The sequence below is a fragment of the Python bivittatus genome, unplaced genomic scaffold, assembly GCF_059951505.1.
Source record: "Python bivittatus isolate LINGU-HERP-01145 unplaced genomic scaffold, Pbiv_v1 ctg000120_np1212, whole genome shotgun sequence".
NCBI lineage: Eukaryota > Metazoa > Chordata > Lepidosauria > Squamata > Pythonidae > Python > Python bivittatus.
This window is the reverse complement of record NW_028277037.1, coordinates 8,914,707-8,928,794: the sequence shown is the minus strand read 5'-3', so window position 1 is coordinate 8,928,794 and position 14,088 is coordinate 8,914,707. Positions and strand designations below refer to the sequence as shown.

General features: G+C 38.1%; 1 protein-coding gene across 7 annotated transcripts in view; it reads left to right on the top strand.

Annotated features, from left to right (window-relative positions):
• SRPK2 (SRSF protein kinase 2) overlaps positions 1-14,088 on the top strand; it is a 121,824-nt gene that overhangs the window by 85,083 nt on the left and 22,653 nt on the right. For all 7 annotated transcript variants that reach the window (XR_015795120.1, XM_088134970.1, XM_088134971.1 and 4 more), the window contains 4 exons: positions 282-388; positions 1,859-2,024; positions 6,340-6,365; positions 9,476-9,722. Coding sequence is in view for 6 of the 7 variants with exons in the window: in XM_088134970.1 (XP_087991096.1) it covers positions 282-388; positions 1,859-2,024; positions 6,340-6,365; positions 9,476-9,722 (546 nt within the window). In the remaining variant the exon portion in view is untranslated. The remainder of the gene's footprint in view (positions 1-281; positions 389-1,858; positions 2,025-6,339; positions 6,366-9,475; positions 9,723-14,088) is intronic.

The following is a 14,088-nucleotide window of genomic DNA, read 5'->3' as shown; positions in this document are numbered from 1 at the left end:
GCTTAATTTTTTTCCTCACTCTCTCTTTTATTACAGAATTTTATTTAATAATCCATAGGCTGTGCTCATACTTACCTGCCCATAATGGTCAGCATTTTTAGTTTTGATGGGTCCAGTCTGGGATTATACAGTTTATCTTATATCTCTCCTTACTTTATAAGTACATTTTAGAAGAGTTCATTCTGTTTTTAATTTCAATACAATTTATTTGTGTAATGGCTCTGTAAAGATAATTGAACATGATTAAAATTACTTGCTGTTTATCCTTAATGAAATCACAGATGTCTGTATGGTTTTTGAAGTACTTGGACATCACCTTTTAAAATGGATAATTAAGTCCAGCTATCAGGGCCTTCCAATTCATTGTGTAAAAAGTATAATACGACAGGTAAGATTTCAGTACAGTGTTCTTAGAAATGTATTAATATATAGTTGTCTAGCAGAGCTTGGAGGGACTGTATTTTTAGAAATCTTAGTTCTAACTTTTCTTTTTGCAGTACCTCCACCTATTTGTAGTGTTAAGAAACTGTCCAGTAATTCGTTGTAAGTGTACAGTTATAAAATACTGAGATAAGTTAACTCTTTGAAATAAGAATGTTTGAAGAATTCCCGCCGAGTTTAGAAAAATAGTTACTGACATTCTTAATTGCACAAAAATTGCATTTTACAATATGTAGTAATAGATGAAGTGACATTGTGCTTGTCTTAGCCAAAGTCTTTACAGTGGTTAATATAGCTTGTCATACTACTTAGAGGGTATTGCTGTAAACTGGAATGTTACGAATAATTTGTCCTGCAGAACTGTAAGCAGAGATTTTTTTCCCCATTCTTAACTAGCAAGTGTAGAAGTTCATCAACACGTTTAGGTGTAGGATCTTGAGGTCAGTGGGATTAGTGCTATGTTATATTTCATCGAAGATGCAAAAACAGGTTCTAAGAAGTTTTTAAAACTGGGGGAAAGAAAACCGCTGCTCCTGGAGGCTGCAGTTGTATACAGTGGAGTAACAAGAAGCCTTTGTAGCATAACCTTTTCTCTTCTGCCTTGTTGTTGAAGATTCCCTTTTCCACAGATAGTTTGTTGGGGCAAATGATGTCATGTTTCCCCTATTTCTTTCCATCTGGGAACAAAGATGTAGGCTGGGAAGGTAATTTTGTGTGGTTCAATGAGAGAGAATAAAGCAGCATTTTTTCACTGCTCTATTCCTGTTCTTGACTTCAAATTCCAAGGCTCTCTGTTAAATAATAATAGCACAAACTCACTAGGAGACTACTACAAACACATGCATCTCCTATGTTACTTCTGACTTACTACTTACAATCGAAGTGGAGATTAAGCATGTGTAATTTTTTAATGTAATACTTTATTGTTGAATATTCCAGCTACTTTTAGAGTTACTGCTGCTTGAAATTATTACTGTATTTCTCTTTCAATTTTTAAGTTGATTTTTATTATTTTTATTGATTATATTACTGATCTCTATGTTGATGTATTTGTTGATTGCTTGGTCACTTAATGTTTTCTAAATCAATAAATCAGTTATAGCCTAGCTCTCCTCCTGTAATATTTTCTATTATGTTCAGCAGATATTTTGATAGCTAAAAACAAGAAAATCCATGTTTTCTTAATGATAGCTTAGTTCCAAGGCAGGGCTGAAGAGCCTGTATCTCTTCACATGTTCTGAACTACTACTCTCAGAACTTCTGAAATTGCCATACTGGGTGAGGCTGCTAAAAGTTAAAGTTTAGCAACTTCTAGAGGGCTATAAATAACTACTCTTGGTGCTAAAGCTATTGAATCCTAATCAGCGTGTTTTTGATGGTAATGAAATTATTCTCCATCTGAATATTTTGTAATCAGGTATTGCAGGGTTTAGATTACCTCCACAGCAAATGTAAGATCATTCATACGGATATCAAACCAGAAAACATCTTGATGTGTGTAGATGACACCTATGTGCGGAGAATGGCAGCAGAAGCTACAGAGTGGCAGAAAGCTGGTGCTCCTCCTCCCTCTGGTTCAGCAGGTAGAATTTAAGATTCATAATTTCAGTAAATGAGACAATGTTGGCTGTAACAACATTTGCTTAATTTTAGTTGATAGGAATAATACATTTGAATATGCTTAATTTGAATGTGTAAAATATTTTTAACATAGTAATGACATGTAAGTAACAATCACTTTACAATATGAAAGCTACATGAGTATATTTCTTTCTTATATACAGTACTTTACACTTGTGGTAGCTAAAGAAAGCTTAATTACATGTTTTAGTTGCATTGGGTATTTGCTGCTATGCAGAGTTTACATCAGCTAGCCCTGGCTTTTTAAAAAATAGCTTAATATCTGCAGTTGGATTTGATCCAGATTTGATATATATCTGTACTTACTAAAGGTTCTTTAAACAATAGCAGAAATGCATCTTGGTAAATGAAACCCAATGGCCATTCATACAATCGATTGTCTAATTAAAGAATTTTTATTCAAAAGCATGCGTAAAGCTCAGAAAATTAAAGTAGTTAAGTAATTTCTTTAGGGAGTAGCAAAACACAGTGAATTTTAGTTCAAGAAAATAGCAGTCCAATTTAAATAATGCAGAATAAAAATACAGAGTCAATGAAACAGTAAAAGCAATGAAAAATTGAAGAGGTACAAGAAAGTACATTGGAATTGAAGCTTGGTTGGCAGTTTTAAATGGTGGTTGGGAGCCTTGGCCTCTTGACAGTGGGTAGCAAGGTTTGTTTAGAAAATTGGTTTTAGGTAAATTGCAGTGACAGATGTGTCACTGGTGTGATGTGAGAAATGGTGTGATGTGAGGGAAAGAGCTTTAATGATATTTGGCAAGGAAAGGAATTTTACAGACTCTACAGAGCTTTATCTCCTGCTGCTAGGCAAAGGAGTAGGAATGGAAGGAGAGGAAGAACAAAATTGGAGTCCAATTACTTTAGAAGCATAAAGAATAGATCTTTGGACTGTGAAGACACTTGCCAGAGGAGGACTTTGAACAGCCCACGGGCCTGAAAGTTGCCCTCATCCTTTGTGGCTCCAGGGCCTTGCTAAAGTGGGCAGGGCTTTTTGTCTGTTTGTTCTGGGGAAGTTAGAGTGTGAAATGGATGCCAGACAGCATGGCTATGGATTTAGGCACTGTTAGAACCTCTAACCCACCCCTAGATTGGCCAACATTTTTCACTGTATTTGCTCTCCCAATGATGCCATAGTGCCACTATCTATGCCCTCTACAGCTTTCAGAGGCTGCTATGGATCCTAATCACAAACATATTGCCTACCTTGATTAGAGTGATTCTGACACAGGATGCTAATGTGAGCTTATTTCTGACACAAGTAGAACTGGATGTTGCACAAAGAACTACTGTAGAAAGGAAGTTTTTGTAACAAAGGGAAGATGGGGGAAAAAAGTCAGTCAGGAGGTTTCTGGTGTGACTAGAATAACAAAAAGTAAGGTGAGCACTGTGCAGCTGTTAAGTCCTTTTGGGTGGGATCATAGAAATCATGATGTTGCAATGCCTAGCTTAACAATATGCTTTTTTGCTTACAAACTGTTCTTTATCTAAAATTTAATTCTGCTCTAGTGCTTGGATCATTTTCTGTCACTTTTATCTGAGCATCCTAGTTTGTTATTTGAACAGGAGGTTTGAAGCTTGACTGGAAGCAGGAGGAAGTTCTAGTTCTACTTGGGAAAAGTGGAGAAATCTCTCTTGGCCTATAGTAATGTTGTCATGCTGGGACTAAACGTCTTTCATGAAGCAGTATTTCATGCATATCTCTCAAGCCAGTTCCAGTCTCCCAGGTTTCTCTGGAAGGTTGGAGGAAAAGGAGAACAAAGCTTTGTGGACCTGTTAGCATGCATTGTTGCTTGGCTAGGAATGTGGTTGCCCAAGCAGAATAGATGGGTGAACGACAGTGTTCTCATTTTGAGAGAACCAGTGAAAGCATTTTCAGAGAAAGAAAACAAAGCTTGAACATATTTGATTGGCTTAGGCCCAGCAAAACAAAAACACATCCTGCAGCTGAAATGGTAAAGTGATGTCAGTGCAAGGAAAAAATGGAGGTTGGTGCCTGTTTCATTGAGTTAGGCCTGGTAAGGCAGAAAACATCCTGGGAGGGTGACATCAGTGTGTGGAGAAGTGAAAAGAAAAAATACTATTTAGAAGATACATGACCTTAGCATGAATGACCAATTAGCTGGGAAATTCACCCTTGACTGTATTAGCCATGGCCAATTAGCCAAGTATCTTGTCTTTGGGCTATGTTTGTTAAATCAAGATTCCAGGAAAACATTTAGATGGAACTTTTTGTCTTTAGCCAGGCATAGCATTATGACATTTCTTCCAGAATCAGGGTTAGCGATTGCAACTTTTAATAAGAAAGAATAAGACAAGAAAAGCTGCCTGACACCTAGGATTCACTAACTGACCTCATTACCTTCTTCCAGCATTAAAATGCAGAAAAAGGATAACTTTAAAAGCCAAGTCTTACATTATAGTTCAGTATTTTTGCTCATATATGCAATATAATCTCCAGAAGATGCTGCAAAAGAATTGATTTGGTGGATACTAATAGAAGAGATAGGAAGATTTAGTGGAATGGGATAGGCTGTGGTGAGAAGAAAAGAATTGTTCCCTCAAAATAAAATAGAGTTAGCTTCTGTGAATAGGAGTCTTCTTTCAGTTGGTGCTGCTGTCTAACTTTTAGGGATCTTCAAACCTCAGGTGTATAGCAACATGTGCATACATATAAAATTGCCCTCTTAGTTTATTTGCCTTTGGTCCGGTGGGCACATTCTGTGTATGTTAATGGAGGTATATTGGCACATAAAAATCTTGATCAAATATAATTTGAGCTGAGTAGACAGTGCTCCTTTCTATATTTACAGGTAGTTCTTGACTTACGACCATTCGTTTAGTGAGTCTTTGAAGTTACAACAGTGCTGAAAAAAGTGACTTACGATCGGTCCTTGCATGGGGTCACTGATTGCCATTTGCAACCTTCCCAGCCAGCTTCCTACAAGCAAAATCAATGGGGAAAGCTGGATTCGTTTAACGACTGTGTGATTCACTTAACGACTGCAGCAAAAAGTTGTAAAATCAGGTGCGGTCATGTGATGCCTCACTTAATGACCGCACTGCTTAACGACAAATTTTCGGGCCCCTATTGTGGTCATAAATCGAGGACTATCTGTATTAATTCAGTGCCACCTCTGCCATAGCCCTCTCATAAACTGATATGTTGGTTTCTCTTATTTGGAAGTATAGGTAGTCCTTGTTTAGCAAACACAATTGGGACCAGCAGCTCTGACGTTAAACAAAGCGGTTACTAAGTGGGAAACCATGTGATTGTGACTGTACTTTCCTTTTCCCCACTCCCCTGCCCTTTGGAATGCTCACCCTGGCCCTGGGATAATTAGCAAAAAGGAAATTAATATTTGTATTTACATTCATTGGAGAGGAAGGGATTACAAGAGTGCAAGCAAGCACACAATATGGAATATACATTGAAAGCAATGCACTGGGCCAGCAGCCCCAAGCATGCTACATAAACAGCCTGGTGTATTCCCCATTGTGTGCCTGCTTATTCTCTTGTAATCCCTTCCTCTCCAATCTCTCCACTCTGTGAGGGGGGGAGAGAAAAAAAACAAGCAATTTCTGTAGGCAGTCTCTCCTGCACGTGACCCTTTTTTCTCCCCTTCCTCTCGCTGTGGAGAGATTGGAGAGGAAGGGATTACAGTAGAGTAAACAGGTACACAAGGGGGAATACATAGGGCTGTTTGCATAGTGCACTTTTGGCTCCCAGCCCTGAGTGTGCTTAGGGCTGCCAGCACTACTGGATTGCTTTTAATGTGCATTCCCCAGTGTGTGCCTGCTTACTGTCTTGTAATCCCTTCCTCTCCAATCTCTCCACTCAGCAAGGCGGGGGGGGGGGAGAAAAACAACAGGTCAAGCACAGGACAATGTGTACCAACTGTAATGGTGATCATGTGACTGAGGGACACTGCAAAGGTCATAAATGTGGGCATTGGTTGTAAAGTTATTTTTTTCAGCACCATCATAACTTCAAACAGTCACTGAATGAGGCAGTCAGTAAGCGAGGACTACCTGTAATCTCTCCTTCGAAAATAAAGAACAGTTGTAATCATACTAGAAAGCAGTTGGGACTGGCAGTCTTGAAAGCTAGCAGAGGATGGGATAAAAGTGATCTAAACGCAAGTCTAGCCGTAAGATTTTTCTTTAAATGTTTTCTTATATACATTGCCTGTTATTTTGTAGAATGTACACTTGAACATATATAAATGTGACTTTGGCTATCTCTTATTTATTTTTTAGTGAGTACTGCCCCGCAACAAAAACCCGTAAGTACTGTTACATTATTCTTATTGGGTATCTGATTCTTCTGTTCTGATGGTTGAAGGATAAACTTTTTAAATTTCATTTATGAATCTTACCTGACTACAAGTATTTTGCATAAAATTCATCATGCATTATATTTGTCACTGGATTTTGTAATACCACTTACATTAGGTAAAATTATTAAGTATATGTTGTCCTATGCAAAGATACAGTGGGGCAAAAAAGTATTTAGTCAGCCACCAATTGTGCAAGTTCTCCCACTTAAAAAGATGAGAGAGGCCTGTAATTTTCATCATAGGTATACCTCAACTATGAGAGACAAAATGAGAAGAAAAATCCAGAAAATCACATTGTCTGATTTTTAAAGAATTTATTTGCAAATCCTGGTGGAAAATAAGTATTTGGTCACCTACAAACAAGCAAGATGTCTGGCTCTCACAGACCTGTAACTACTTCTTTAAGAGGCTCCTCTGTCCTCCACTCGTTACCTGTAGTAATGGCACCTGTTTGACCTTGTTATCAGTATAAAAGACACCTGTCCACAACCTCAAACAGTCACACTCCAAACTCCACTATGGCCAAGACCAAAGAGCTGTTGAAGGACACCAGAAACAAAATTGTAGAGCTGCACCAGGCTGGGAAGACTGAATCTGCAATAGGCAAGCAGCTTGGTGTGAAGAAATCAACTGTGGGAGCAATAATTAGAAAATGGAAGACATACAAGACCACTGATAATCTCCCTCGATCTGGGGCTCCATGCAAGATCTCACCCCGTGGGGTCCAAATGATCACAAGAACGGTGAGCAAAAATCCCAGAACCACTAGTGAATGACCTGCAGAGAGTTGGGACCAAAGTAACAAAGGCTACCATCAGTAACACACTACGTTGCCAGGGACTCAAATCCTGCAGTGCCAGATGTGTCCCCCTGCTTAAGCCAGTACATGTCCGGGCCCGTCTGAAGTTTGCTAGAGAGCATTTGGATGATCCAGAAGAGGATTGGGAGAATGTCATATGGTCAGATGAAACCAAAGTAGAACGTTTTGGTCTAAACCCGTTGTGTTTGGAGGAGAGAGAATGCTGAGTTGCATCCCAAGAACACCATACCTACTGTGAAGCATGGGGGTGGAAACATCATGCTTTGGGGCTGTTTTTCTGCAAAGGGACCAGGACGACTGATCCGTGTAAAGGAAAGAATGAATGGGGCCATGTATCGTGAGATTTTGAGTGAACACCTCCTTCCATCAGCAAGGGCATTGAAGATGAAACGTGGCTGGGTCTTTCAGCATGACAATGATCCCAAACACACCGCCCGGGCAACGAAGGAGTGGCTTCGTAAGAAGCATTTCAAGGTCCTGGAGTGGCCTAGCCAGTCTCCAGAACTCAACCCCATGGAAAACCTTTGGAGGGAGTTGAAAGTCTGTGTTGCCCAGCGACAGCCCCAAAACATCATTGCTCTAGAGGAGATCTGCATGGAGGAATGGGCCAAAACACCAGCAACAGTGTGTGAAAACCTTGCGAAGACTTACAGAAAACGTTTGACCTCTGTCATTGCCAACAAAGGATATATAACAAAGTATTGAGATGAACTTTTGATATTGACCAAATACTTATTTTCCACCATGATTTGCAAATAAATTCTTTAAAAATCAGACAATGTGATTTTCTGGATTTTTCCCCCCATTTTGTCTCTCATAGTTGAGGTATACCTATGATGAAAATTACAGGCCTCTCTCATCTTTTTAAGTGGGAGAACTTGCACAATTGGTGGCTGACTAAATACTTTTTTGCCCCACTGTAGGTGTAGTGGGAAATTGACAGGACCAAAGGATTATTTTGGATAGATTGATTTATTGTTTCTTTCTAGGCCTACAAGGCAAACCTTGGACTTTTATTACATGCGTGGTGTACAGTACATAATAACTTACTTCTTTCGGTAATTATTATGTAGACTACATTCCTGTGTGCATTTAAGCATTAAAATGCCATTCACCAAAAATAGCTATGAAACATATTTTTCTTTGAGGGTCATATTTCCATAATTCATGACAAATTGATTCTGAAGCAGAGGAAAATTTCAGCAGTTTGTGAAAAAGAAAAAAGGTCTTACTAGGCTAGCACATACTTTTTAATAAGACTGTGTCTGGAATTCTATAGCACTTGCTTTTATGCGATTTATTTCTGTATAGAAATATATAGTCATCCCCCTCCTTTTAATCTTCTGCATTGACCAGTGAGATTTCAACAGCCTTTTTTCAGTTTTGTATTTCTGATTCTGTCTAAAATGCTACCAACTTTCATTGGTATGTGATAATTGATATAAATTAATAGATTAATGTATATAAATTATCACATACCAATGAAAGTTGGTAGCGTTTTAGGCAGAATCATTTAAATACTGAAATAAATTTAGTAAGTGCATATATAACGGGAAATTTAAGATAAGATCGGAGCTATCCATGATGCATTTCTTAAACAATCCATTCTTAACATTAGAAAAAAAGCAGATTGAAATGCCATCCTACATCCTGCTTTTGATGGTTGGAAAGGAGAGCTAGGGTCTACTTTGGTTCATTTCTGGTGGCCTATTCCAAAAAAAAAAACTTTGAGTGGGAGGTAGGTACATTTTGTAGCAGAGATTCCATGCTAGGTCTTAATGAACAGTAACTACCCAAAAGCTTCAAAACTAGACATTTTTAGGATTGGGGGAGGAAATAACTCATACATCATCCTGCTGTAGATTCTATTGACAGACTACTTTTCTGCTGAATTGTATTTTTATGGAGCCAGATTTCTGCAGCTGATTCGGGGGGGGGAAAAAGGGGATTTAAGATGGTTGATAGCAGATATATGACCATTTAGCATATTAGGGATTTTTTTTTTTCACAAAGGTAAGAATTTGTATCTGAAAGGTTTTCTGTCATTAACTTATGTAGTATATCAGCAGAATAACAATAGTCTATCTCACCTCCTGAACAGACTCTGAGTAAAACTTTTGTTGAAAGTCAGTTCTGCAGTAGTATGCAGTTGTTTCTCAAATCATAGACATTAGACTTTAACCTAATAAGTTAATCATGTTATGTGATTACAAACTAATTTGTGATTTTTTTCCAGATTGGAAAAATATCTAAAAATAAAAAGAAGAAACTTAAAAAAAAACAAAAGAGGCAGGCTGAGCTACTAGAAAAGCGTTTGCAGGAAATAGAAGAACTTGAACGGGAAGCTGAAAGGAAAAAAATAGAAGAAAATGTAACATCTACTATACCATCCAATGAACAAGAGGATGAATACCATCCAGAAGTTAAACTAAAAACTGTAGAGTTAGAGGAAGTGGCAGATGAAGAACCTGGGAATGAAGATGGTAAGTTTGTTTGTTTATTAAATTTATTTGGCCACCATCTCATATACATGACTCTTGGAGGCTATATGTATATGTACATGTACATGTACATGTTTGGTTGCTTTATTTTTCTGTGGAATGTACATTATGTCTAGAGAGGCTGATGCAAGGATGATATAGTACCGTCTATAAAAAGAATCTGGAATTAGACTGTGACATTTGTGGGCAACAGCACACTCAGTAACCCATCCCATGGCCCTACTAGGCTCTATGTCCCAACAAATGATGATGATGATGATGATGATTCTAATTCAAAAAAAGGACAAGCCAGCATACGGCTGAGGAAAGTGCTAGCCTTCAGAATCACATTTATTCCAAGAACATCTCTTGATCCCATGTACACAGTCAAGACATTCTTTGAAACTAAAGATATGGGTGGCCTCAGCCCTAGTGTTTTGATTGGAAGCATGCTCACCCAAAACATGGTAAGGAGAAAGTAGTCAAGTAGCAGGTGGATTTGTTTGAGAATATCATAGGGATATTCTCAACCTCACAAGTTTCTTTCTGTAAATGGGTTTTTTGGAACTGCCCATATATCCCCGTGGTAGCCATTTTGTAAGAATGTCCATAACATTGGAGATCCTTGTTCTAGACTATTGTTAAAAATATTTTGGACAGAGCAAGGGAAAAAAAAAGTATTAAACTAGTTCCATGACTTTAAGAAGATTTTAAATGCAGTCATTTGTAGGATTTGGTGAGGATTTATCAAGCAGCATAGCCTTATAGATGAGAAGTCAGCAAGATGGCAAGAGGCAAGCAGTGTGTGTTCTTCTCTCTGGCTGACCTGGGTCTGTAATGTTTTACCACTCTTTTCATTTTTCTTTCCAAATGGCACCGTAATTCTTTTCTGATTTGCTTTTGGATCTTTGAAGTGCTAATCTTCAGCTATTTGACAGCCTTAAAAGAAATGTGATAGGATCAGCCTGGGGTGACAGATTCCCACCTGATATGCTAAACAATTAAAAATAGATGATACGGTAACATCCAAAGTGTACTAAGATCTTTATTTATGCCTAGCAAATTTGCAGTGCTCCAGCTGAATAGTGTGGATTCTCTAATAATGGATGTTTGGGAGGTGTGGGACAGCCCAGGAAGATTAAAGGTGGGCACTAACAGCTGCTTCCTTGGATAATCCCATTTTAACCCAAGAGAGGATTTCCGAACATAAGCCTTTACCTGATACTGCTGTCAAACAGTTTTTCTCACCAGTGAGTGACCTCTTTTCTTCAAACAACTACCATATTTTTCCAACAATAAGACGCCCCCATGTACAAGACGATCCCCACTTTTCCAACACAAAATTAGGAAATCAATATTTTAAAGATAGTGCAGAACACATTTTTATTTAGTAATTAGTTAACATTTACCTGATACACTCGGTGGGAGGAGTCTCTGCAGCTCTATTTCCAGGCTCTTTTGCATAACTGGTTACATTCAAGCACGAGTGAAACTGCCGATAGCTTGTCTCTGCAAACAGCCTTCCTCTAATTGGTTTGTTCAGCATCAGCTGACATCAATTACATCAGGCTCGTGATTGGAGGAAGTCTGTTTGGGAGACACGCTATTTCACTCGTGATTGGAGGCTAGCAATAGGAGGAAGCCTCTCTGCAGAAACAAAGTATGGGCAGTTTTGCAACCGCGCGATTCTCGGCTGACTTCCTTGAATAAGACGCCCTTCAATTTTTAGGGTAAGGATTTTAGAAAAAAGTATCGTCTTATAGTCGGAAAAATACGGTAATAGTTTTTAGTCATAAGATAAATAATCTTTACAACTCTTTTGAATTATTTATTCAGAATTACAAGGAGAGCATGGCAGAAATGCAGTCCAAGATGGTATTGGACAATAAGGAGGGCAGGGAGGGAAAGAAAAAGAGAAAATGGAAGAGAATAAATCTGTCATGTACTGATGTTGGAAGACAACCCAGCTAATGGAACCAATAAATTGTCTAGATGTCTTCTCACAAACTAGGCAAATGATGCTTCAGGTAACTAAACGACATCAGAGTAGCAAGATGGTGCTCTCAGAGAGCTCTCATTTATTATTTTAAGGCAATCCTCCAATGTCAAGCCTATCATACTCATTTGGTGAAAATGTGTCAGCTGTGTAATTGGACCTGGAAAAAAGGAATTATGCCACGTATTCCCTTAATGTTAATTAAGATGAAAATGTTTTTACTCCGCTTTCAAATAGTTCCAATTCATGTTTCCAATATGTGCAAATAAGCCCTTCCCTCAAGATGGTAAAGGGAGAACTGCAAAGGTCAAATGTGCAGATACTATCACTGGAGCTAAAAAAAAAAAACAACTAAACTGATGGGGCTCTGCCAACCTTTCTATGGGTGAGCTTTATTAATCAACATTTGGAGATGGCAGAGAAGGAGATCATGGATGAGATTAGTGTTTCTCAACCTTAGCAACTTTAAAATGGGTGGACTTCAACTCCCAGAATTCCCCAGCCAGCCACTGGATGAGATATAGGATGGAAGATGAACAAAATCCTTTCGAGCTTTTCTACTGAAAGAACATGTAGAAATTATCTCTAAATTGAAATCAATATGTTTGTTATCTGTAGTGCCAATTGGTGCTGAATCATGCAAAATACTGGTACCATCAATTAACTTGGACAGGCAAGTGGATTCTGAGGAAGTGAGAAAGCTTGCAGACTAGAATAAGCAACAATATTACTCTGTTAAATCCAGAGGCCACTTGGAATAAAATAACCAAGACAAAGGAACTGTTAAGACCAGCCTAACCTGATTAGGCTGGTGTATAGCTCTCAGTGAAATCAATTGTTCTAACTAGGATGAATAATAAAATAATGAAGCTGACAATCTCAGGACTGTTCCCTTCTAGCCAGCTTCCTGATGATAATGTGCAATTTAAACAAGATGTGTCATATCAAGAGAGAGTTAAGTTCAAGCTTTAATGGTATATCAAAGCCAGAAATGTAAATGATGGCTGGGATAAAAGAAAAGGCTTCTGTACTTGCAGATAAGCTGAATGAGTTCTTTGGCACACTACAGAGGGAGGATATTGCAGCTATTCTAGCTGAAGATGTGTTGGGAAGATCCACCATCTGCTTTAGTTTAACCATCAAGCTGAACTTGATTTCATGCTGAGGTAAAGCTAAGTCAGATATATGACTGCTAAATGAGGGCAACATTTCATTTCTGTCCTGCAATATAGGTGGTTGGGACATTAGATGTGTATTTTCTAGAATATGTTTCAAAATATGATATAGTAGTACTTCAGAAAACATTGTTTGGTCTCCATCTACGCAGTGTTTCCCTGGGTAGAGTCGTAGCTTTCTCCACTGCTGGAGTGTAATAAGCCCTTAATTGGGCTTAGAATGCATTTCAGTATTATACCTGAGGTATGTCAAAAATATTTCCAGGCATTTTTTGCAGTAGAAAAAAGGAATAGGATGAGATTGAATTTCAAAAGGAGGGTTTTCCAAAATGGCTTACTTAAGATGTGTGATATGGTCAAATTAGTGAAGAATTTTAAACTGGACAAGGTCCCTAGTGGGGATTTTTACCAGAATTGTATCCACCATTGACCGGTGAACTCAATTGTGGTGGCTCTTGTCACTCTTATCAAATGAGCAGTTGAAATCCAACAAGACTGAGGGCAGATAGTTGTGATTCCTACGTATAAAAAAGGTGAAAAGACTATTCTTGCAAATTATAGGCAGATTAATCTGCTGAATATTGGCATTAAATTATATGCTATTCATCTCTGCCAGAAATTTAAAGATCGATGTGTGTGTGTGTGTGCATGCAGAAAATTCCCAGTTACTGGAAGTTGTTTTGTCTAGATTTCTGAAAGCTATACTTCAGGTTTTTAGATGCTTTACAAATAAGTCCCTCAATCTCTGGCTTAGATTCTGTCACTATGGTGACAGTGGTGCTTTTATTTCTTTTAATTTTCCAGAAAGTTACATTTCAGTCCGGAAAAGAGAAGCCTAGAAAAATTTTAGCAATATACTTTTCAAGTCAATTTTTATGCTGTTGTGATTTGTTAGGGCAAAAATAGAAATAAATCAGCAAGTATTTGATGTAGTCCCATCAAAAAGATTGGGACACAACATCTAGATCTTATAGCTTGGGTACTAACAGGCATTGTTCCCGCACAATACTTGCAGAATTTTACTTAGGCACCACAGCAAAGATCTTTCTCTATAGTCCTGTGCTCTGTTTTGCCATATTGTTTTAAGATATTTTCTTTTTTCAGTTTTTGCCCATGTCTGTCTTTATGATATTCTGAAAAATAATGAGAAACCATGTTGTATGTAAGCAATTACTTCACAATTACATTCTTGTTTGCA